Source organism: Eupeodes corollae, chromosome 1 (assembly GCF_945859685.1).
Source record: "Eupeodes corollae chromosome 1, idEupCoro1.1, whole genome shotgun sequence".
Taxonomy (NCBI): Eukaryota; Metazoa; Arthropoda; class Insecta; order Diptera; family Syrphidae; genus Eupeodes; species Eupeodes corollae.
This window is the reverse complement of record NC_079147.1, coordinates 31001583-31025419: the sequence shown is the minus strand read 5'-3', so window position 1 is coordinate 31025419 and position 23837 is coordinate 31001583. Positions and strand designations below refer to the sequence as shown.

General features: G+C 28.8%; 1 protein-coding gene and 1 long non-coding RNA gene across 2 annotated transcripts in view; both read right to left on the bottom strand.

Annotated features, from left to right (window-relative positions):
• The window catches only part of LOC129939061 (elongation of very long chain fatty acids protein 7), a 39956-nt gene extending 29223 nt beyond the window's left edge, over window positions 1-10733 (bottom strand). Inside the window, exons 1-3 of the mRNA XM_056046927.1 lie at window positions 10146-10733; window positions 3015-3205; window positions 2493-2573 (exon numbers count right to left, since the gene is read on the bottom strand). Of these exons, the coding sequence (XP_055902902.1) occupies window positions 2493-2573; window positions 3015-3205; window positions 10146-10287 (414 nt within the window). The 5' untranslated portion in view covers window positions 10288-10733. The remainder of the gene's footprint in view (window positions 1-2492; window positions 2574-3014; window positions 3206-10145) is intronic.
• An 11621-nt stretch (window positions 10734-22354) lies between these two features.
• Window positions 22355-23576, bottom strand: LOC129942682 (uncharacterized). The gene is made up of 4 exons (XR_008781078.1): window positions 23345-23576; window positions 22954-23109; window positions 22851-22878; window positions 22355-22797 (listed from the first exon to the last, which is right to left on the bottom strand). It is a non-coding gene; the product is annotated as an uncharacterized LOC129942682 (long non-coding RNA).
• Window positions 23577-23837: the final 261 nt, after the last annotated feature.

Below are 23837 nucleotides of genomic sequence, written 5' to 3'. Positions count from 1 at the left end.
ATGTATTTAAAAAAAGTTGTGTTTTGGAAATTAAAAGTGTTCATTCAAAAAATGGCAGGAAAAAAGTAAATACAGGAAATATTCTTGTCATGCAGAAAGTAATAATTTTATTGTTTTTGTAGTTAAATTAAAATTGTATACGAGGTAAATGGTGTTGACGTCTCATGTGTCATTGACATGTGATTTAATGTATTAGAAGTAATTATTTTTTGTAGTTATAAGTAAAACAAAACAAAATATTGTAGAACATGATTCATTTAATTATGTCTTTTAATTCATGTGATGGCTCAAAGCTATCAAATTAGGTGCCAAAGTCGTCATTTTTTTTTAAGTGAAATTCGTTTTGTTGATTCTTTATTTTTGTTTATTTTTTTTGCAAATATTAAAATACTTTTTAATCACATCTAATTATGACTTTTTTTGTTTTGAATTTTCTTCCGGTCCTTGAATGAAGATTGCAAATTGATAAATATAATCAAAGGTTATATTAAAGCAAAACTAAGTTAACAAAAAATAATAATTCGTCACCCGTCTAAGATTTTCTTCAAGGTTCAAAGCATCTTGAGTTGCCGTCAGTTCAGTTTTTTGAAACCATGTACTCTTTTAGGAAAAGACCAATATTAATACAAATTACTAGCAAAAGTATTAAATTTAGCCGACATAACGTCACTTTAAAGTGACCATTTGTTTATGGTTATAAATTTTTTGGTTAAAATGTTGGTCCTTCATTTTCTTTTTCAGTTTTTTTAGTTTTAGGTTTTTATTTTTTATAAAAAAATTGTCGATTTGATTTTTCTCAAAATTTTACCTGATTTTAATAACATTACTTTTCATTGCACAAAATTGTTTTGGAGATGAAATCAGTGTTTTTGATTTTTAAAAAAAGCCGGTGATTGGATTTTTTTCCAAAAATATTTTGGTTTGGTATCACGTTACAATATATAATTTAATTCTAGCGTCATTGATTCGTGAGATATTTAGGGTTAACCAGACTTTGCACCTTTTTTTAAACTGCTATGGTAAAAAAACACCGACGCAATTTTCTTGAGAGCCCTTTCTGCATCTTTCTAAAAATCTTTTATTTCGACTCTAGGGACCTTAAAACGTCTAAAAAATTTCAAAAGTTTTAATTCAACAAAATTAACCCATTACAATAACTACCTATGGAAAGTTAATAAAACTCACATGTAAATATTTAAGGAACATTTTAAGCAACTTTCTTGCACATTTCGGGTGGTAATTTAAGTAATGTTAGTTTTTAACCATTTTAGAGTTCGGAGATTGGTTGACAAGGTTTTCTTCCAGTACTGAAAAATTACACTTTTACAATAGGCTTTGATGGTTTTAATTGAAAACCGACTTCAAAATTAGTGTATTACGTTAGATCTTTTGAGATTTCATGAAAAAAAGCTTTTTGAAGCTATGTAAATTCATGAAGTAGGTCTTTTTAACACAATCTGTGAGGTTTCTTAATCTATAGGTATAATCCCTTTCTTTAATATTCAGTTGAAATATTTACATTAAATCTGCAAGACACACTCAACCATTTATGATCAAACGGTGTTTAACAGGAAAAGGCAAAACTGTTTAAAAGTGAGTTTTGTTCTTGTAGCGAAGCTCTTGTCTAAACAATTCGATTATACTAAGTTCTCGAAATATTTAAAAAAATATGAAAATAATGTTGAAAACAGGTATTTTTAAAACTTGAGGACATATTTAAAATTAAAGTTTAAATTCAAAATAAGCATTAAAAAATAGATCCAAAACGTATTTTGCAAAACAATTTAAGTATTAAATTCAAAGTCAAAACTTTATATAGAGTCAATTAAACACTAATAACTAAAAAGAATTTCCAAAAACTTGTTAAGATACTTAAATGATTAAATTTTTTTTTTATTTAGAGAAAGATTTGAACTTTTCAAAATCATCATAAAACTCATCGTTAAGAGATATTTTAACTTTAAACAAAGCCTTTAAAACATCGTTTTTTTTAACTGTCTTTAGTTTTTTAAGCGCACATATTTTAAAAGCCTGATGGTATCGAAAAATAAAAAGGTGAGATTTGAAATTAGGACACATTAATCTTTTAAAAAAAAATGTTTTTTATTTGTTGCAAAAAAACGTAGGTACTTTCTCGCCCAGTGTTATGACAACTTGTATTGAATTTAAATTCATTTTTCGATTGCTAAGTGATCCATTTTCGCAAATGGGAAGGATTTAAATAATGTTATTACAGTTCAAACAGAGTCGAGTTTGGGGTGTCAAATTAAACTCAGCTTCCATAACTTGAATGACCTTATCTATGCTTTTTATGGAACTTTAATATCTGTACACAAGACTGTCGATTGGAGTTTTACAAAAATGTAACCTGATGTCGAGAACTTCATCTCTCTAAAAACCATATTTTTAGATTCTAGTAATTTTAAAACGTCGAGAAATGTCAAAATTTTGACAAAGATAAGTTTTTAGCTATAGTAAAGTAATGTGCTTACCCGTTTTGACATTGGTCCATCTGAATAATCGACGGGTTGGCATTTAAGATTGTACAAGTTCAACCATCCAGCCATAAGATGCTAAAAAGTACAAAAATTAATATATAAAAAATGTCATTCTAGAAAATTATCTTTCTTTAATATTTTATTTAAAAAAAAAATAATTTTATTTCAAAACTTTATAAAACTTTATTTTAATTCTCAGTTTAGTTTTCTTAAATTTCTTCATAATTATAATTGACGATAGTAGAAAAAAACTTGAATTAAAATGTTAATCTTAATATTTTCAACTAAAAAAAGTTAAAACGCTCGTATTTCGTTTGAGTTAGTTAATAATAAATGATACGAAGGAAATGATACATGAACATCATAAATTACTTCTTATCAACTCAACAAAAAAAGCACACGTTTTTTTTAAAGCATTTTATAAACAAATAAATACTCGTTTATGTAATTTGATGCATAAAATTCAAATTAATCACTACAGTTAATTATTATATTATATTTATTTATTAGACTTACCTCATAGAACATGTAACCACTCAATAGAACCTGAAATGCGTTATACACAATCAATGTTTGTCGCAGTTGGAATGGTTTTCTATCTCTCATGAACATTGGACCAAAATATAAAACCCATGACAGGTAAATTCCGACTAGACCGAAGGTAGGCAGGGGATTATCCATTAAGGGAAACCTTTTCGCTCTTGGATCTAAGAAAAAAATCAAATTGAAAAAGAATATAAATATTAATTTTGTCTCAATAAATAATTACTTTTATTATTAAACTAATTCTTTCCTATCAAAAACATTATTTTTGTTTTTTATGGGAGTCCTAGATTAAGCTTTTAGTAACTCCCTTTTGAATTATCAAACAATTCCAATAACTCTCTGTATATTTTATCTTTCATCTCAACAAAAAAAAAATACTTTAACAAGCTGGATGTTATTTTCTAGCTATTACAATCACAAGAAGTGTTAAAACGAACATCATTTGATCAAATGCATATAATTTTCCATTTAATTTAAATGGAAATATACCTGCAAATATAATTACATATTATTGTTACAGCGATACTGTCGAAGTGATTTTATAAAAATAAAATGAGAGAGAGGGAAAAAAACACAAGAATCTGGAAATGTAATTTATCACGATTGCAAATTGAATGATAAAATCAGAGAATCATTAAATTGGTATTATTTGTGAAAACCAATATTTATTTATTATTAACACAATTAATTATTTATTTGAATTTTTTTACTATAGTGTTTTTTGTTAGGTTCATTCACTTAATTAACTAAAGATATAAGATTGATTCTGTGCTTCTGTGTTTTAAGCAGTTTTTTCATTGTTGATTTCTAGTTGGATTCATATTTACTTGTGGAAATTAATTTAATAAATAAATAAATGAAAATCAAAATATTTGTCTTTAGAATCTAAATAAAATTTTAACTAAATTAAATCTATTGCTATTATTTTTTTCTTTTACGGTGAAGTTCTAAGATAAATTCAAAACTCGATCTGGTAATTTTCGGTTTGTCTTGATAACTTCAATTTAAAAATATTTCTTCACTTCTGATCATGTAGAAATCGGTTTGAGATAATTTTTGAGTTCTAGGAATTTAAGGTTGTAACCTGTTTTTTGCTGTTTTAGTAGCACCCTGTAGCTAGTTCCAACTCAAAATTGTGACATTTTACGAAAAAAATTAAAAACATGTATTAGTTTTTGTTGGAACAGGCAATTATTTTAGGATTAAGTGTTAATGTTTCCACTTTTTTCGAAGTCAAAATTGTGTTTTAATTCATTTCCTTTAAGATTAATGTTTGTCTTAAAATCTTCTGTTTTGAATTTACACATATTCGTGTAGCACTAAACATCTTTACTTGAATAATCAAAAGTCATTGATTTCGTTTTCATTTTTCCAGAGTTTCTTAAAAACTCGAAACATTAATTTAGATATTAAAATGCTGTAAATTCTATGACGTTTGACAAACCGTCTAAGTTTATATATTTTCTAAAAATATTTTATTATTTCACTAAAGATGTCCTTGTGGTCTGAAATTTAGTGAATCTAAAAATTAGGCCTTTGGAAGAAGTACAAAAACATTACTGTACCGAGTTCTAATATCCTAGACCCCCAAATTTTAAGTCCTACTAAATCGAAGTTCTTTCTCATATTCAAATTTATAACAGAGTTCAAACGCTTGCGAACTTGATAAAGAAATGAGTAAGAGCTTGATCGTATTCTTAGTTATCAATGAACTGAGTTCAGAGACTACAACTTTGTTAAAGTATCAAATTTTCTAAAAAATTTGATTTTCTCTTAATTTCTAACCTAAGATTTCTTTAAAAATTAGAATAGTAGTTCTGAGAATTTTAAATAAACAAATATTTTAACTTTTGTACTCGTTTTCAAGATATTTAATTTTAAAACAAATGACGAAACGGTTTTGACTTAGTTTCCATTCTTACTATTCTATTGTCTTTTACTAAGAAATTAAAAATACAAAATTGATTCTTTAAAATTACATATTTTGCTAAATTTCATATGAAACCAGAAAAAAGTATTTTTTAGGCCAACTTTGATGGTCAACAAAGTCAAGAAATTTATCTGGATCAAAAACTAAGAATACTTTTCCGAAGGGTTGTGTTGTCCTCATATATAGTCCTACCTTACAATTTTTGTATCGGGTCAGGTTTTTGAAATATACATAAGTCTTTAACTGTGCCAAAAAAAAATTAGGTGATGATAGATATTTCTTACATTATTTTCGTATTTACCGAAAACTTTCATAGTTGTGATCTTTATTTGACTCTTTTCATAAAGTTTCCTGGTTTTCGAAAAAATGTCTTAAAGTTAATTTTCCGATTCCGATCTAAGCTACATTCTCAGATTGAAAAATTTCCATTTTCAATACCAATTTTTATATATTTTTAACGTATGTACATATTTCAAAAACTTGATGTGACAAATTCCTTATAAAAATAACAGGGTTTAGCGTTTAAGCTTTTAAGAAGCATTTAGCATACGTCTTCACCTGACGAACAATTAATGAGGATTTTTTGTAATGTAAACAACGAACTGAAAACATTTGAACGAGATATTTAAGATAGGAAATGTGGATTTAGAAAATCTACGAATTTTACTGCAAAAAAATTCTTCCTAAGTTAACATAGCCCTAAACAGCGTAATATAAGTTTTATTTTTAGTTTAGTTTAGTTAAGAGGCTATACCTTAAAGACCTGATGTAAAAAATTGATTTTAATATCTGATTTAAACTACAGCCATCAAAAACTTCTGGAAAAGTATGATTTGATTCCCAATATGGAAAAGTTTTTGATCAGGATAGATTAGATTACATTAGATCTCTTTTTATTTTTTCAATAATAAAGTTTACAAAATTTACAATTCAAACTTTAATAAATAAAAAAGTTATTGGTGTGGCATTGCCGACTGCCCGAATCAGGCTAGTTTATTTTGTATCCCTTATTTAATCTAGAACATCTAAGAAAGTCTTAGAAATGAAATCAAAGGTTTGATATGTTTTAATTATTTTCTAGCCCCTTAGCTTTATATCCGAACCAGGATTTAATTATGTGGCTATTTGTTTTTATCTTCTAATAAAACGAAAACAAAAAGATTGCCAGAAACAAGTAAAATCAAAACTTTTGAAACATTAAAACAAAGAATTATCTTCTTTTTCTCATAAAACAAGCAATATTTAAATATGCAAAAAGAACAAAACAAACAAACAAACTTGAAACCGGGGTAATTATGAATTCCCCAAAAAGTTGTTTTCCTTTTTCTACCTTGAGAACAATAAAATCAAAGAAACGATACTATCATTATTTCGGTTTAAACAATAATAATTATACTTCTGCGTACTAAATTAAAACAATTAAATATTAATAAAAAAAGAAAACAAAATACTTTTGCGACAAAACTAATCACCAATTTAATAATGAACTTGAAAAGAAAAAACAAAAACTATAAGAAAAACACCGGCATTATTAAAAATAGCTAAAGCCATCATACATCTTCAGAGATGGATGGTATTTTGCGGTTCAGGGCTGTCGACCTTAGTTAAAGGTGAGTGACATACAACAAAAATAAACATTATAAAATTAGTTGTATTTATAAAATTTTGTTGCACAAGAAAGTAACATAATTCTTATTCTTTAGATTTTACAAATACGCATTAAAAACCATTAACGACAACAATGACATAATTTTTTGGTGAATTTTCTTTTTCGTAATTATTTTTAAATTGATTGCATTTCATTTTTATTTAATTTCATTTTTGTTTTAAATTTGCTGTACTTTACTCTATTTTAATTTATAAAAAATCATTTCATATCATTTCATTTTATATTATTTTAATTGATTAAACTTTAATTTAATTTAATCTAATTTGTTTTATTTCTTATTTATTTATTTTATTTTATTTAAATTTATTTTACTTTCATTACATTTTGTTTAATTGTATTTGATTTTGTTTGCCTTTATTTTTGAAATAATTTTCTTTAATTTAATTATTATTTACAAATTTTTCAATTGATTTGAGTTTCTAAATTATATCACTTTTAATAAATGTAAAGAAATAAATTCGTCCAAAGAAATAGTTTCAGAATTATGTAGGTTAAATTTTTAGGTCTTCCGAAAACTTCCATCACATTCCATAAATTTATTAGGTATGGGCAAAACGACAGCACTGTAAAAATAAAACACACTAACCCATAATGACCTTCTCAATGTCAATAATTGCTGACAAGTTCATTCCCTCAATTACTCTCGTAAGTTACTATTTTATACATATTTTTTTCATATAATGCTATTTATGATGTTTAGGTACATATTCAATTTTATAATTCTAGCATTATGTCAACGAATATTAAATGTTTGTATGGTTAAAGTTTTTTGATGGTCTCTAGAGATAGATATACAAAACCTTTTTGTGTATAATAGTTTATCATATCATAGGAAGAGGTCATGGCAAGTTATGCATACATTTTATCACGCAGTTTTTGAGTATTTAAACATTTGAGCGAAAGATGCTTTAAAAATGTTTAAAACCAAAAAAAAAATAATGATAATAATCACTTTTAATAATAATTATATTTTTTGAGATGATACCTTGGAGCATTATTATAGTTTGCCTACAGAAAAGAAGCTAAAAGGCCAAAAATGAATAATTGCTTTTAGCAAGTAAAAAAAAAAAACAAAGTTATTGAAGATGGTATTTAGATTAAGTTAAAGGTTTTGTGATAAAGGTGTGAATGAACTTAATTGATATTCAATAATTTTTTCATCACGATGACAGTTAGATAATGTTTTTATTTGTTATGTTTTAAGGTCAAAAGCCCGCAAATAATGTGTGGTTTCAAACTATTGATGCACAATAATATAAAACATTTAAAAAATAGTTAAATTTATTATTTTAACTATTAAAAATTATAATATATATAGATATATAGTATAAATTTATCTATAGTAGTATCAGTCAAATTCCTTAAGTTTCTTAAAGAAAAAAACATTATCTTAAAAGAGTGATGTTTGTATAACTTTTCTTAAAATAATATAAACATCAGAATTTTTTAAATCAGAAATTGCTTGAGTCAAGAAAAGATGAAACACGGAACCAATGATAAAAGCAAAATATTGTTCTTTGAGGTATTTCAATGACTTAATGAATACAATAAAAATGCATCTAATCTAATTGTTAAAAAATAAAATATAAAATATTATTTAGTTTTTTTTTTTAATTTTTTATTCAATGAATCTATATTTAAAATTTGTTATGTTTTGTAAACATAACGAAAGAATTATTTTTTGTATTTTATCGTTTGAAAATTGGTGGTATTGAAAATTAAACTGTTTATCGTATAAATAAATTTTCAGAAATAGTATGTTTGTCAATTTCGGTAAAGTTTTCAACACTAGAAAAAGGAGTATTTACAGAAATGGCTATTTTTGTGACCTATGACGGCCCATAAAAATATAATAATTAACAACAATTTTGCTGGGCTATTGAATCAAAAAATAATACGGGAAATAGAAACTGAATAAAAACTTTGTATATAAACAGAAAAACTAAAATTATCTCTTTCTGCAGGAAGTCAGAGAAATCAGAGTTAAGTTTTAATTCCTGTCAGGATCGACATTACAATAAGATTTTAAAGTCTCCCAATTATGTATTCGTAAATCATTTATTGTGTATTGAATTTTTATCTTTTAAACTTTTAAATTGTAATATACAATAATTCAAATGTGATAGCAAATATATTTGAAACATTCAATAAATAATTTAATTATATTGCACACAACTGTATCATAAGGGTTGTATTAAAATTCCCTGGACATTTTAAACCGACTTAATAAATGTTGGATATTTTGTTAATCGGTAATCTTAAATAAAATACATCTGATTTACTAATTTAATTTAAAATATCAACAATATTGACTACAGTTGAAAGGACAAAGTCCCCAAAGAAAATATTTGGGAAAAGAAAACGAGAAAGTGAAATTTACTTAACACTTAATGTTTGTTTTAATGACACCACAAACAATTCAAATTTCAACGTACATTCTTCATTGATTTCTTTTTATTATTTTATGTATAAAAGATCACATCAATCAAAATTGAAATATTAAATCATTAAGATTTTGTATGTTTAGAAAAGCTATTTTTAGTTTTTCTGTTTTTGAGTTTATTTACTTTATTTGTTTTTTTATTTCAACTTTTCAACTATTTTCTACACATAAAAATAGTAATTTAAAGTGTTTTCAAAAATCAAACAAATTTAAGGCATCAATTTTTTATATTTAACTAAACTTAATCATTTGACAAAGTAGAACTAAAAGGATACCGCATCCTTTCATTTGTTTAAATGTCTTAAAATTGAGAGGAAATTATATTATTTACTCTATTAAAATGTTCCTCTTTATATAATTTTTTTCTTGGTGCTACAATTTAAAACCATTATCTAAAACATAATGCACACATGGTTGCACACAAAATGCATGTGTATATTATGTATGCATAGGGTATCTATAAATACTTTCAAACTATAAAATGTTGTTTTTAAAACACAAATTTTGAATAAAGTTGACGAACGAAATGACATCGAGTTGCGATGCATTTAATCTTGAATCACTAAACTTTTAAAAATTGTTAATTTAATTTACTTTTATTTTTATATTATGCACCCATTTTAAGTTGAATATAAAATATAAACTTGTTTTCGTTATGGTATTTATCAACGTTCAACAATATATTCCATTTCAATATTAACAGACTAACTGTTCATTTACAAAATGTGCATTCAAATGTGACATAATCTTTTGTAAATATTTAAATATGTTTGAAGAAGCAATAAAAGAATATACTGAATCAATCACAGGCGAAAAATGGAAAATGATTTCGAAAAATTTAATCTTGGCATACATGAATATTATGTCTCTTAGAATTTTTTTTTAAATATGTGCAAGTCCTTAGGATACAAAAAAAATCCTTAAGAACAAATTAAATTCCATATTCAAATCACTCTTATTAAAACTCTTAAAAATAAGGTTTGTTGCTCAGCTCTTTCGTTTCACATTAGTTTCCTATTAACAAAAATTAAAGAAAAATGCATAAATCTAAAAACATACCTCCATATTCTTCTTCGACCAGCCAATAATATCTCGGTATCAATCCTGAATAATTTCCAGATAAATGATGTGTGTTTAATTCTTCAAATGCAACTTTGACAATTTCAGCAGCATAATCAAAATTTGATGTAATATTTTCCATTTTGATGCAGGATTTAGGATTTTTGTTTTAATATAAATTTAAACTTATTTGATAATTTTTTAACACTAACACAACAAAAGAACACTTAAAAAGCTCTCAAAACAAACGCACAAAATATTAAATAATTTTATTTTTTCAGGCTATGTTTCAGTCATGGTTGTGTTTCGTTGTTAATTTTTGCAAAACAAAATCAAAATTCAAATTTAAGAATTCAAATTATTTTTCCGTTAGCTAAATAATCGTTTCATTTAAAAATTTAACTGTTAAATAGAATTTATCGACAAAACAAAAAAATACTCGTGTTAAGTACGCTATTAAAATAGTATCCTTCTATTTATTTTATTTTTTTCTTCTTATTTTGTATCTTGACCGTTACGAGTTGGCAAAGCCTAAATTGACAATCTTAACCGAACCGACTGAGAGTTTATGCTTAACTGATTCAAAAACTTCTCGACAATCCTAAGATAAAAATAAAAATGTCAAGCAATTTTCAAAGAAGTAAGAGATACAACTAAAACAACGTAAATCAATCCACACAGTCACAGCTACATACGTACAGCAGCAGCAGCAGTAAGCTCACAGCAAAAATTAACCCTCTTATGCTTTAAGCCAAACTTAAGGCTAAATACTATTTTCCAAGACTGCGATGAGTGGCTGTATTTTCATAACGCGAATATCACCAATACACACACTCGATCGTCTTGCGCTCGTACGGACTTGAAGTTAATATCTCAACATTTGGATTTGAAACCAGCTTTTGATTAAAATAAGATATTTTGTTGAAACTTAGTCTAAGTTAAAGTTAAAGAGTGCAAAGACGGAGAGCGATGAATTTAGTTAAGAAAATAAAAAGAGAATTGGTTGGTGGTAGGCCAAGCGATGAATTTTATGGAGTTCATTCGACGATATATGATTGGATTAAAGACTTATAGAGTTGCGCTTCTTTTAAGTTTTTAAGCTTTGATGATGGTGCTAACTGCTAATGCTGATAAAACACAAAAATAAATACAACAACAATTCTCCGATATAAGAATTGAAATTTGGACAAAATGGAAGTAAATTTAAAAAAAAACAGGTAGATCGGGGAATGTGTGTATTTGTCCTTGAAATCTGGTCAATCAGTTGTCAATTTATTCTTAAAAAAGAACAGAATAAGGAAAAGATCTTAATTTTGAAAGTGTGTGTTTTTTTGTCTTAATTGCTAGAATAAACTTAAAAATTTAAACATATTTTCATTGATTTTGATTTGTTTTTTTTTTGTATCAAATAAAAATTGAGATAACAATTTTTTGTCTAGGAAATCATTTGTATATTTTATGAATTTCTATTATGGAAAAAAACACCCCTTATTATATTAATCTGGTTTCGTATGCCTAAGATACAAATTACGAGTGATCTTAAGAACTTGCTCTTTTGTTTATTATAATAGGGTAGCAATGAAAAGAAGATACAAAGTTGGTTTGTTTTTGTTATTTGTTTTCCAGTTTTGTGTTTATTATTTGCATGCATTTTGCATCATTTGTTTGTTTTTAATTGTATTTCTATTTCAACAAACTAGGTCGTTAATTGTATTTAATACTTTTCTTCCAATTAATATGTAGTAACGTTTTTATGTTTTTTTGTGTTTTTATTCAAATGATTAATTTCTAAATATCAACGTTTTTTAAATAAGAAAGAAAGAAACCAGAAATTTGATCCGTTATAAAGTTAAAGTTTAGTTTTAGAACGTTAACAAAATATCACTTGTTTTAAGACTGCTTTAAAGTAATTAAAAAAAGGTGATTTATCTTATCACAAAATATTTAGATAATTAGATACTCAAACCATCAGTAAATAAAAGATATGAAAAGAGTTATTGTAATAAAATCACTGTATAAAAATCAATCGGATGCAAGACCCAAAGTTATCAGTTATGATATATTGAACAAAATTGATAGTAATTGTTTTTTGGATTAGTTTCAATAAGGTTACAAAAATTAGTTGTATCCTTTTTAAAAAAAATATAAATTACATTTTTTCAAAATAAGAACAACTATGTTTTTTAAAAGATACAATTATTTTATATTTATTATTAACCAGCAAAGTTATTTAGAATTAGCAATAGATTTGATTTAAATAAATGTCTACTAACATTTAAATCAGTCATGTCGCAAACAGTGTTTGTTTCTCTTAAACAGTTCTATGATATGGAACATTGCATTCGATTGGTTTTCGAAGCAATCTCACAGGAATATTAATCCCAATTAGAGCTAAAATTTGTGAACAATCAATATGATCTGCCTATATGTCACGAATGAACATAACCTCTGTAAAATTTCTACGAATGTTAAGAAGCAAAATACAAATTAATTTACATCTCGTTTCATAGGTAGGAAGACTTATGTCCCATTGAAGTATTTTTACAACAACTCTCGTAATGATCTTTTCCATTCTAAAAGAATGAAGAAAATATAAAGGATTCCAGATTACACTGCAGTATTTAAGATAAGACCTTATAAACGCAAAGTATTAACACTTTAAGTTGTGTGGATTGGAAAACCCCTTTGAGTTACGCAATATGAAACCTAGCAACTAAAAAATCTATATGATTTAGAAAGTCAAATTTTTTGTCAAAAATCACACCAAGATCTTTTTTAAAGGTTATGATGGATATGATTGATTTTATAGATAAAATTAATTGGACAACGGTTTCGATAAAACGTTAAGCTTTTTTCTTAATTTGACTTTTTTTTCAATTTGACCACATGATTTCAATGTACACTATTCATCTTCGCTTCTACATTTGAGTCAGACTCCACGTGAAGGAATGAGTTTAACCATCTCACTCAGTTTGGCAATGAGCCCCTCCAATATTAGACGTGGAAGGTCAAGCAGAAAACACCCTTGACTTGATTCTTTCCTTCAACCATGATAAGTATTCTAAGTGTCTTATCTAATCTAGGCACATCTGACCATTGTATTTTAACTGCAAATTTCTCGTACGAAAACACTTTAGTTAAAGAACGAGCTCCTAAGAGAATCGTTTGGTAATACTAAAAGCCAACTGAGACGGTCTCAATAATTATTTTAGGATCTTTAACTGGTCACTAAACTTCCTCGATAGTGACGTTAACTCCAATATAGATATGATTACACTTTCATCCTCAATAGAATTTAAAGTCAAATAGGGTTCAAAGTATCAGCCCCAAAAAAAGGGTATGGTTTAATTTGAACTGCAAAGAGGTTATTAAGGTTATAGAGGAAATTCGGAAAAAGTTCAAGCAAGCCAGAAAGGATTGTAACGCCCACATTCTACTGTCAAAATTTATGAATGACCAAAAATCAATCAAAAAATACTGCAATTTTTAGTCATTCGAAAAGAACGTGAGGAATTCTACCTCGGGTCCTATGCTCATTGTCAACGACACTCCCTTTTTTAGTTCACCAACAATTTAACACTGCCAGAGAATGTTATGACCTATACTTGAGAGCGTAAATAATTGTATGGAACATATTTTCGCACTCGTGAAACACGAAATAAATGCTGGTGTGCACCAGGACTCTGTTCTGTTTTTGAAACTTTTTCTCATTTTTATTAATTATCTCCTATTGGAACATTCAAATCCACTTACCTGCTACGCTAACGATGATAGCCTCAGCTTTTCATTTTCTTTTTTAGATTCACAGCCCTTATATTTGGATGTTGATCTTTGAATACAATGAACTAATTCTGGTTTAGACAGCATTGCAAAATGAATAATCAAAAATCGAGTAGAATTCAATACGTCAAAAACTCAATAATTTACCACCTTAGTCACTATCCACGAGGAGACTAAAAACATTCAAATTCCGGGTATGTGTAATTCCAATTCCATCTAGTAAAAGGATCACATTCGCGATGTCACCAAAAATGTCAATAGATGTTTGCGTGGCGATTAAAGAAGTTTTTCTCCGCCTTTTATCTGGCTGTTATATACAAGACTTATATTCATACGTCTTAAGCTTACAAGACTTATATACATCTAAAGCTTTAGTTTAACCCCCCTCTCCGGACTGGTGCTCCTGCAACTTACTTAAATCTCCTGGAAAGTATTGAACAGTAGAACATTCAAATTGATTGGTGATGATATCATCGTTGAATCATTTACTTCGGTTGAACATCGTCCGTCGTTAAGTTCCTTGTCTCACCCTTTCTTACTCTCATTTTTACGGATCATGCTTTAAAAAAATTGCCAGTTGCACTTCTCCCTTCAAGCAATTTAACTATAATATTTGCGCCTTTAGTATACTCTTGAGCCCAACTTTATACTTACTATCAAGTATAGAGATTATAAGCCGTACTACATGAGTGTGGAGCCCTTTAGCACATTTAGCCCTTCCCCGTCAATATAATTATATATAGGAATTCAAAAACAATGTGCACCGATACCTATTTTCAAACCCTCTCACCATTTCCTAATGTTCAAATTATGTCTTATACATTAAAAGTATCAAAAATCTCCTAGAGTTTGCGGTTATTATAATAAAACGATTAAAGAATATTTAGAATTTTTTTTTTGTGTTCAGTTCAACTTTTTCAAAGTTTTTTCCGATTTTAAATGACACCACTACTTATTAATAAAAATTCAGTTAAAATTGATGGCTTTATTACTTCGTGAGACGATTGGGGTCTAAACCCTGCAACTAAATTTGTTTGAAGTCCGTTCTGAATAAATTGATGTTATTATCTTTAAAAAATAGTTTGAAGTATGCCAAATTTAAAAATATTATATAGTTTCTGACATTAAACTAAATTCCATCGATGTCATGTTACATTTGATAGTAAGTATTTTTTTTAAAGTCTCTTAAACACAGCTTTAACAAAATGGTATGGTTTAGAGCTGTTCAGTCATCCCATCACCTGTTAAGTCCATGTATACATGTTTATCTATATAACAAAACAACTCAAATAGATGAAATAAGTAAACAGTTATCTGCCTCTTTAACATGGTTTATTGGTCAGTGTAAAGTTTAGATCTTTTTCAGAAACTACTAAATTCATACAATGCCCATTTAATTAATTTATATTTGTAATTATAATTTTTATATATTTTTTTGAACTCTCTGGTTCTTTTTTATTTCAATTTATGTTTTATTTCCGTAATTTATAAAAATTAGAAGGTTGTGGTTTTGAATTAATTAAAATTAAGTTGAAATTTAACGTCCATTGATAGGTATTTAATTTCTTAATTTATTAATCTTCAAATATTATTGTATATTAAAAGTCTAAACATATCCGATCATACTTGTTTATGATTTGCATTGTTAATTAAGGTTTTCTTTTTTTTAACTTACACATTTTTTAAGTAAGAACTTTATCTAAAAAATAGAATCGAAAAAACTATATTTAATAAAATTTGTTTTAAATATAGATCAAATACAATCTGGAACTTTGAACTATTAAATATTAATTTTAATGTTTACATATTAAAAATTAAAAAAAAAATGATAACATAAGCCTTTTAAGAGTCTATTTAAATGTAACTTTATATTTAAAAACAAAAGTGAAAAGTTGACTACATTAAAAATTGTAGTATAACCATGTTTGTTCTTATTATTTATGTTATTCGTTTACCTTTTTTTTATCTTTTAGCTAAGACACATAAATATTTGTCAACTAGTTTTTACTCAATGATGATAGAAATTATTGTTTTTCTTTTGTTATGATTTGATTACGGACTGGTATCAAAAGCTATTTTGCATTGCAAAGAAATGACAATCTAATTATCTTTCTATGCAAAAAATTTGTTGAATTAACTTTGTGACATTAATGTTGATGGTGTTTATAACTCTTTAGTTCATTTAGGATTTTTTTCTTCTTCACGTAACTTTTTCACCGTAAGAAAAATAAAAATAATACGCATAAATTTAAGAAAAGTTTATTTTATGTCAATACATGTGTCAATAAACGTGATAGTTGTTCTATTTGCTACTTTGAACATAATTTACCTTTGATTGTTGTATAATTTTTTTTTTATAAAATAATAGTACCAAGATAATGATAACCAAGTTTAATTTTAGTGGTGCTTATTTTTAATTTACAAATCGTTAAAGCTGCTTTTCTATATGAATTTATTTTGTACAAATACAATTTTTTCTAGAAATAATGTCGGTTTGTAGTTATTTAATTAGACCAGCTCAGAACAGAAGGAGGACAAGACCATAAACATTGAACCAAAGGCTGCAAAGACGAAAGTAAAAACATGAAAGTAGCAGCGCAGTCAATTCTGAGGATATGATAGAACCATTTCTGACGACTGAAAAACGGCAACGACAGACCGAATTCCGCTGTCAGGCAGGATGATCTTTTCAATATAGATGTTATCGGAGGTGTATGTAATCCGTCGTTATATATAATTCCTAGGAAATTATACAGTGCCAAAAATCGTAAGGAATAGTGTGAATTCATTTTTTCTATACACATTGCATAGGAATTCTATACATATCCTAAGCAGCAATAGGACTTGTATATAAATCCAAGAAGCTTAGCTACTTAATGTCGTGTATATAATATTAGACATATTTACTCTACTGGGTGCTACAAAGGTTTCCAACGAAGTAATCGAACATTTTAAAACATACGCAAAGCCAGGAAAGTGTGAAAAGGCGAATCAGGAAATCGAAAATATACTTACCACTTGCAAGACAATAATAAGTCACATTGGAGCGAGGGTATAATGTTTGTACAAACTCATGAGAAACAGGGCTTTTCATGTTGGCATCAAGCAAAGTGCTTATGAAGCCCTGTTTGCATGTAAAATTAAGGTAGGCCTGCAGTTACCACATGATATCAAACTGAAGAAGATTTAGAGAAAACCATTGAAAACCTTCAACAGAATAGTGAAGAAGATCCCAAGGCATCAACGGCTAAACTTGATGTAAATATGATAGAACCAATCGCAGTCTGTAATAATTTAGATCAATGTGACACCAGTACAGTACCTTCAGTCAGCAAAAGAGGCAACGAAAGTAAAGGGTGATTTTTTTGAGGTTAGGATTTTAATGCATTAGTATTTGACAGATCACGCGGGATTTCAGACATGGTGTCAAAGAGAAAGATGCTCAGTATGCTTTGACATTTCATCATAAATAGACTTACTAACGAGCAACGCTCGAATTTTCAGTGAATGGGCCCTAGAAAAGTTGGCAGAAAATCCGCTTTTTTATCGACAAATTTTGTTCAGCGATGAGGCTCATTTCTGGTTGAATGGCTACGTAAATAAGCAAAATTGCCGCATTTGGAGTGAAGAGCAACCAGAAGCCGTTCAAGAATTGCCCATGCATCCCGAAAAATGCACTGTTTGGTGTGGTTTGTACGCTGGTGGAATCATTGGACCGTATTTTTTCAAAGATGCTGTTGGACGCAACGTTACGGTGTATGGCGATCGCTATCGTTCAATGCTAACAAACTTTTTGTTGCCAAAAATGGAAGAACTGAACTTGGTTGACATGTGGTTTCAACAAGATGGCGCTACATGCCACACACCTCGCGATTCTATGGCCATTTTGAGGGAAAACTTCGGAGAACAATTCATCTCAAGGAATGGACCGTTAAGTTGGCCACCAAGATCATGCGATTTGACGCCTTTAGACTATTTATTGTGGGGCTACGTCAAGTCTAAAGTCTACACAAATAAGCCAGCAACTATTCCAGCTTTGGAAGACAACATTTCCGAAGAAATTCGGGCTATTCGAAATAGGCTCGAAAAAGTTACCCAAAATTGGACTTTCCGAATGGACCACCTAAGACGCAGCCGCGGTCAACATTTAAATGAAATTATCTTCAAAAAGTAAATGTCATGGACCAATCTAACGTTTCAAATAAAGAATCGATGAGATTTTGCAAATTTTATGCGTTTTTTTTTTTTTTAAAGTTCTCAAGCTCTTAAAAAATCACCGTTTACAAGGGTCCAAACTGCTTCGTCTGATGTGTTCAAAAAATTTAGTAGTTTAAAAAAAATCGTCATTCTGCAAAGCAAAACCTGCAACAACAGCCAGGAAAAATGTTAAAAACAAGGGACAAGAAGTTTCCTTCTTTGTCCTTAGGAACTTGTGTAAGGGTTTCCGTACCAGAAGTCGACCGGGGACGTGATGAGATCTGAATTTAGTTTGCGCCCGAGGGATATTCTGAATACCATAAAAGTACATAGTACCGAAATTTCCATACACACAGTTGCGAATATGCAATTAACTGGGACTGGACAAGGATTCAAAAATGATTTTGCTTCAAAAATAAAATATTATCTTATTATAAGTGACAATCCCCAGCTTGCCTTGTAAAAATAAATAAGATCTTTCATTTAAAAATAAAGTAATACAAAATTAATAAAAATCAATTTTTTCAAGATTTTTATATACATAATATTAATTAAACACATTTCCTCGCGTTGTTAAGTCAGTTGTATACAATTCCTAGGTAATATAATACATCTCCTAGGAAATATGTGCTTAAATAATCTTTTGTCATTCCTAGGTTTCCTAGGTTTCATACATTTCTGGTAACATAGACGACGAAAGCCAACAATCCCGTATTAGATGACCCAGTCTAACAAAGCAACAGATGATGAATTGAATGCCGAGATTTTCGAAGGAACTGAAGATAATTTGGTTAGGGGCATACAATACCTTATCTGTAAAATATGGTCTGAAGAAAGCATGCGCAATGAATTGAACCTCAATAAAAAAAAAATAAATAAAATAAAAAGTTTTTGTATCTGCAAATTTCTCGTGTCAAAGCTCTCCAAGAAAACGCATGGTTTGATTCGAGCTGTTAATAGGGTTAAAGAAATAAGTTTCCGCCATAATAAAGCCCACCCTTTTCCGCGGTTTCTACCTTAATCTCTTTGCTAGGATGTTCGCAGCCAATTCAACGGTGCGAGTGTTTTGACTCCTTGCAGGAAAAATGATTTTATTGGACTAATTTTTATTCGTAATGACACTGTAGCTAGATTCCTTAAAGATCTCAACTTTCTTAACAATCCCACTACAGAGGAGTTCTTCAAAGTTATAAAAACTACAAAGTGTAAGCTTTTTCCTCTTTTTTACTCTGCAGCTCTCATTCCGAGTAGGTGGATAGCAGAATTTGTCCAGGCCATACCCAAAAAAAAATAAATCGTCCTCCTCTAATTATTATCGATCTCTGATTAATTATCAGCTCAAGAAATATCTCGAAGATCGAAAGTGTCAAATATTTACATTATTTTGGAGAAAGTAAGATTATTGCACTTTATTTTTCAAAGTCATTTCATAGAATTTAGATTCCAGTCCTCTTACCAAAAATATGTGCATTCGGTTAAGATAAAACACCCCTTCGTTGGGTTAGAAATTTCTTTTATGTCCTTCCAATTCAAGTAGTATTGGATGATTGTAAGTCAGAATTCCATAATACAAATGCTGGTGTGCCCCAGGACTCCGTTTTGTCTCTAAAATTCTTTCTTATTTTTACCACATGATACATTGTCTGTAATTTTTAATAAAATGTTTCGCTGATGATATTAATCATAGCTTACACTTTTGTAAAAAGGGAGTAAAACCTATACATAAAAACCACCAGCCATTAAGAATAACTATATCTAAAAGTAAACAACATTCTAACTTAATAAAAAATTGTTACTAGGCCATTACTGCTAGAAATTCGATTCAGGAATTAAGGTTTAATTTTGTGTTAAAGAATGAATTTAGAGTTCGAAAATGCAGTATTAAGAATTTTTGGAATATTTGTTTTCACATCTTCAGCTGTATGAAAATTAATTTCAAAAATTAATGATAAAAGAATAAATTGGATTTAAGGCCTTTTCATGAAATTGACCAATTCGATGTTTTATATCCTCAATAACAAAACTTCTTCCATCTTTAGAATCTTAAATCTATTAAGGAGCATTAATATGTATCTTACCTTTTACGTGACCCTAAAAGAAATCTAAATTTCTCGTTGGCCGATTGTCATAAGCAGGGATAGGATTTTACTTATTTTGCCTTTTTTTTTGGTTGAACGGAAAATGAAATTGACTTTCGACATACGCATGCATGAAGCCCTGGTGTTTGCAAATAAAATACATATATGTATTTTATTTTGCCTTTTTTGACTTTTCATACTTTTCATTGTTGCCTTTTTCTGCCTTTTTTGCTTTTTCATTATTTTATTTTATTAAATAATTTTGTTAAGAAATATGTAATAATTGACTTAGCATTAAAAGAAATGCAAACATTTTGGCATAACGCTGAGTATCCTTAGTAAAAACCCAGCTTTGTGACGATTTGATGCGATTGTTGTGGCCCGAAGAGCTTAAGAAAGAAAAGGTTTTGTTGTTGGTAACAGACGCTGCATTGTATATGAATACGAGTGGCAAAACTTTACAAGGATTGTACTCGAAAATGGTTCACGAAACTTGCTTCGCTCAAGGTTTAAACAGAGTTTGTAAAGGCACTACTCAAAATTTGACGCCTATGTTGCGAACTTGAAAAAAGTATTTGTGAAGACTCCATTTAGTATTGCTATTTTTAAGAATATGGAACCTGTAAGTTTTTTTTGAAACTGAATTTGAAGTCGTATTTTTGAATTTTCATTTAAATTAGGTTTTAACTCTCTGGGGTACGTGGTTAGAGGCAGCAGCATATTATGCAGACTGTTTTGCTCGGATCAAAAAATTCGTCATGATGCAGGCTGTGTTGCATTTGCAGAAAAAAAATTATTGAAGATGAAGAACTGCAAGTGCAGCTGGCTTACATTACAGTCTGGGTTTTAGTTGATCCAAAAAATCAGTTACGTAAATATGGTCAGGGTACATAAATAAGCAGAATTGTCGATTTTGGAGTAAATATCATTCAGAAGCATTGCAAGAGCTAAAAACGTATCCAGAAAAGTCACAGTTTGGTACGGTAGATGGGCTGGTGGCATCATTAGACCGTACATTTTCAAAGATGATGCGTATCGTAACTTAACTGTGAATGGTGAGTGCTATCGTGAGATGAAATCCAACTTTCCGCTTTAATTGACGTATTGGAAGTTATACATTGAAGCAGTTATTCGTGCGATACCGGCCGAAATGTTGGAAAGAGAATGCCAAAATTGGACATGGACCATTTAAGGTGCAGTCAAGGTCAAAATCAACATTTGCATGAAATAATCTTTAAATATTAAATTATACAACCCGAACTATCGATTTCATGCATTTTTTTAAATTTTGTGTGTTTTTTGTTTTTTTAAAAACCTTCCTATAGCTTTTAAAAAATCACCCTTTACAAATTAAGTGTTGCAATTTTTGATGCAAAAAATCATTACTAATGCGTAGCTCAATTGCAATAAGTTCACCGCACCATTTACACCAACCTTATTTTCGAAAAAGCACAAAACGGTAACACGTGGAGATTGGAAAGGCTTTCCAATAATCATTTTTGCATTTTCCGAGCCCCAATTCAACAAATCTGATTATAACGTACCCTCTAGGGTGGAAATGAACCCCATTAAGAATATTGATGAAAATCAATATTATTTTACGAACCCAATCAGTACGAAGTTAAAGGTAACTATCCGTCTTTAGTTCTTGTATGAACTTAACTTTAATCGCCTTTAAGTCCTTACAGAAAATACGGTGTTTGTAGAAGCCTTATTCAATAAATCAATACTACAAACGATACTCTCAATTGGATTCTATTTTAACATCACTAATTTGTCGTAAAAGCTTATTTTTACACTAGTTGCCTGATTAATAAATGTGTTTCACGACTACCCAAGAGTGCTTTAGTTTTGCGAAATGATGACAAATAATTTTGTATCGGGTTTATTGTGAGTTTTAACAAATTCTTTGCGTAAATAGGCTGTATTGTTCTATTTTGAAAAGAAAAGATTAGTTTTTATTAGTCAAATTACAAAATATGACAGGATAGTGGGTTATTCAAAATGAAACGTCTTATTGGAAAATCCTGAAGAAAAATATCCGTTTTCTTTAATTTAATTTCATTCATAATAAACACTTTGAAACACGTTTTTAAATAATTTTTATTGTTGAATGCAACCATTCTGTTTATCCCATTAGATTTGACCCCTTAATGAATATAAAACGCAGCATCGAAACACGTCATAGAGTACCCTTTACGTCAGTTAACACTTCTAAAGTTCTTTTTCAATATGCTCTATAACTTGTTTACGGTATATTTAAAATTATTTTTTAACTATATCTATGTATGTATATTAAACAAAAAAATAAAATACATTAAAACTCATAGAGGTTTTGGCTTTATAACAAATACATTCCATCATTGACAATTAAACTTCTTGCCCTTGCATAACATTTAATAACCCATATTACACAATACTTCTCTACTTAAAACAAAGTGTTGCAGCAATTAACTAGCACTGTTCTTCATAAATACCTCTTGTTACTGTAATTACCTTTGACCATACAAGAATTCGGCATTGAAACCCAAAAGTATATAAAAACCTTATAAAAACATGTCCATCCAGATACGTTTATATACCAACTTCTTTGCTGACTAAAAATAATCGGAATTTATGGCAATTTTTTATAATTTATAAATTGTCTTACCGATGGTCTTGTCTCACGAAGACTTTTTCTTATAAAGTAAAGAGAAAAAAAATACGGGTTTACCAAAAAATGTTATGTAATAATTCCAGAATCAAAATATTACCATCTCGAACCAGACCACGAATACAAGAAGAAGACGCACCATCCCATTACTGATATCTCACATCTCGTGGCTCAGTAAAAGTTACAAGGTCGTTTGTTATATGAAGCCGGTTTCCATCGAAAGTAAAATGCAACCTGGTGCGCTTCAAGCTTCAAACTTAAAAAAAAGAAAAAAAAATACTTTACTTTAGGTACGGTTGTATTAAAAATTGTTGTTTTCTTTTACTACAGTCATTCATGAATCCAAAATTGTCGTTAAGAGACTTAAAAAAAAAGAAAAGAGTAAGACCCTCAGAGTTAAGATCTTGTTTTACAAGCATCTGCAGCTACAGCTACAGCTTTACCAACCGGCTTATGGAGAAAAGTAAAAATGCAAGTTATCTTTAAATTACCTTGTTTGGAGAATTTGAGCGGAGTGGAAGAGTGAGAAATTGGGACACTATGCCCCCCAACTAAAGTAAGAGAAGTCTTTCTTTATTATATAAGAATTATCTTGGAAGAAGATGGAAATAAAAGCTATTTTAAGGCTTGGTAAATCTTAAATAAAATTTTACGAGCAGTCCAAGCTCACTTATTATTAACTGCCCCACTTATAAAAATATCTACAGCCGGCTATGGTTTATGTCTTTCCAGATCCCAGAGCCCGCTTATACGATATTGATTGACCGGTTTCTAAAAATTATGCGTCCATTGCAAATTCCTGCATTTCAGTACTTTACCGTCTTGACCGTCTGCCCCAATTGACGTTATTGTTTTTCTACATTTTCTTCGGACCTATAAACAAAGTCTGAAAATTTATAATTGACTACAAGGGTTACCGGTCAGGCGAGTGTTTCCCCGACTTGATTCCACTACGACTGGTGAAGGTCGTTTCTCTTTCTGACT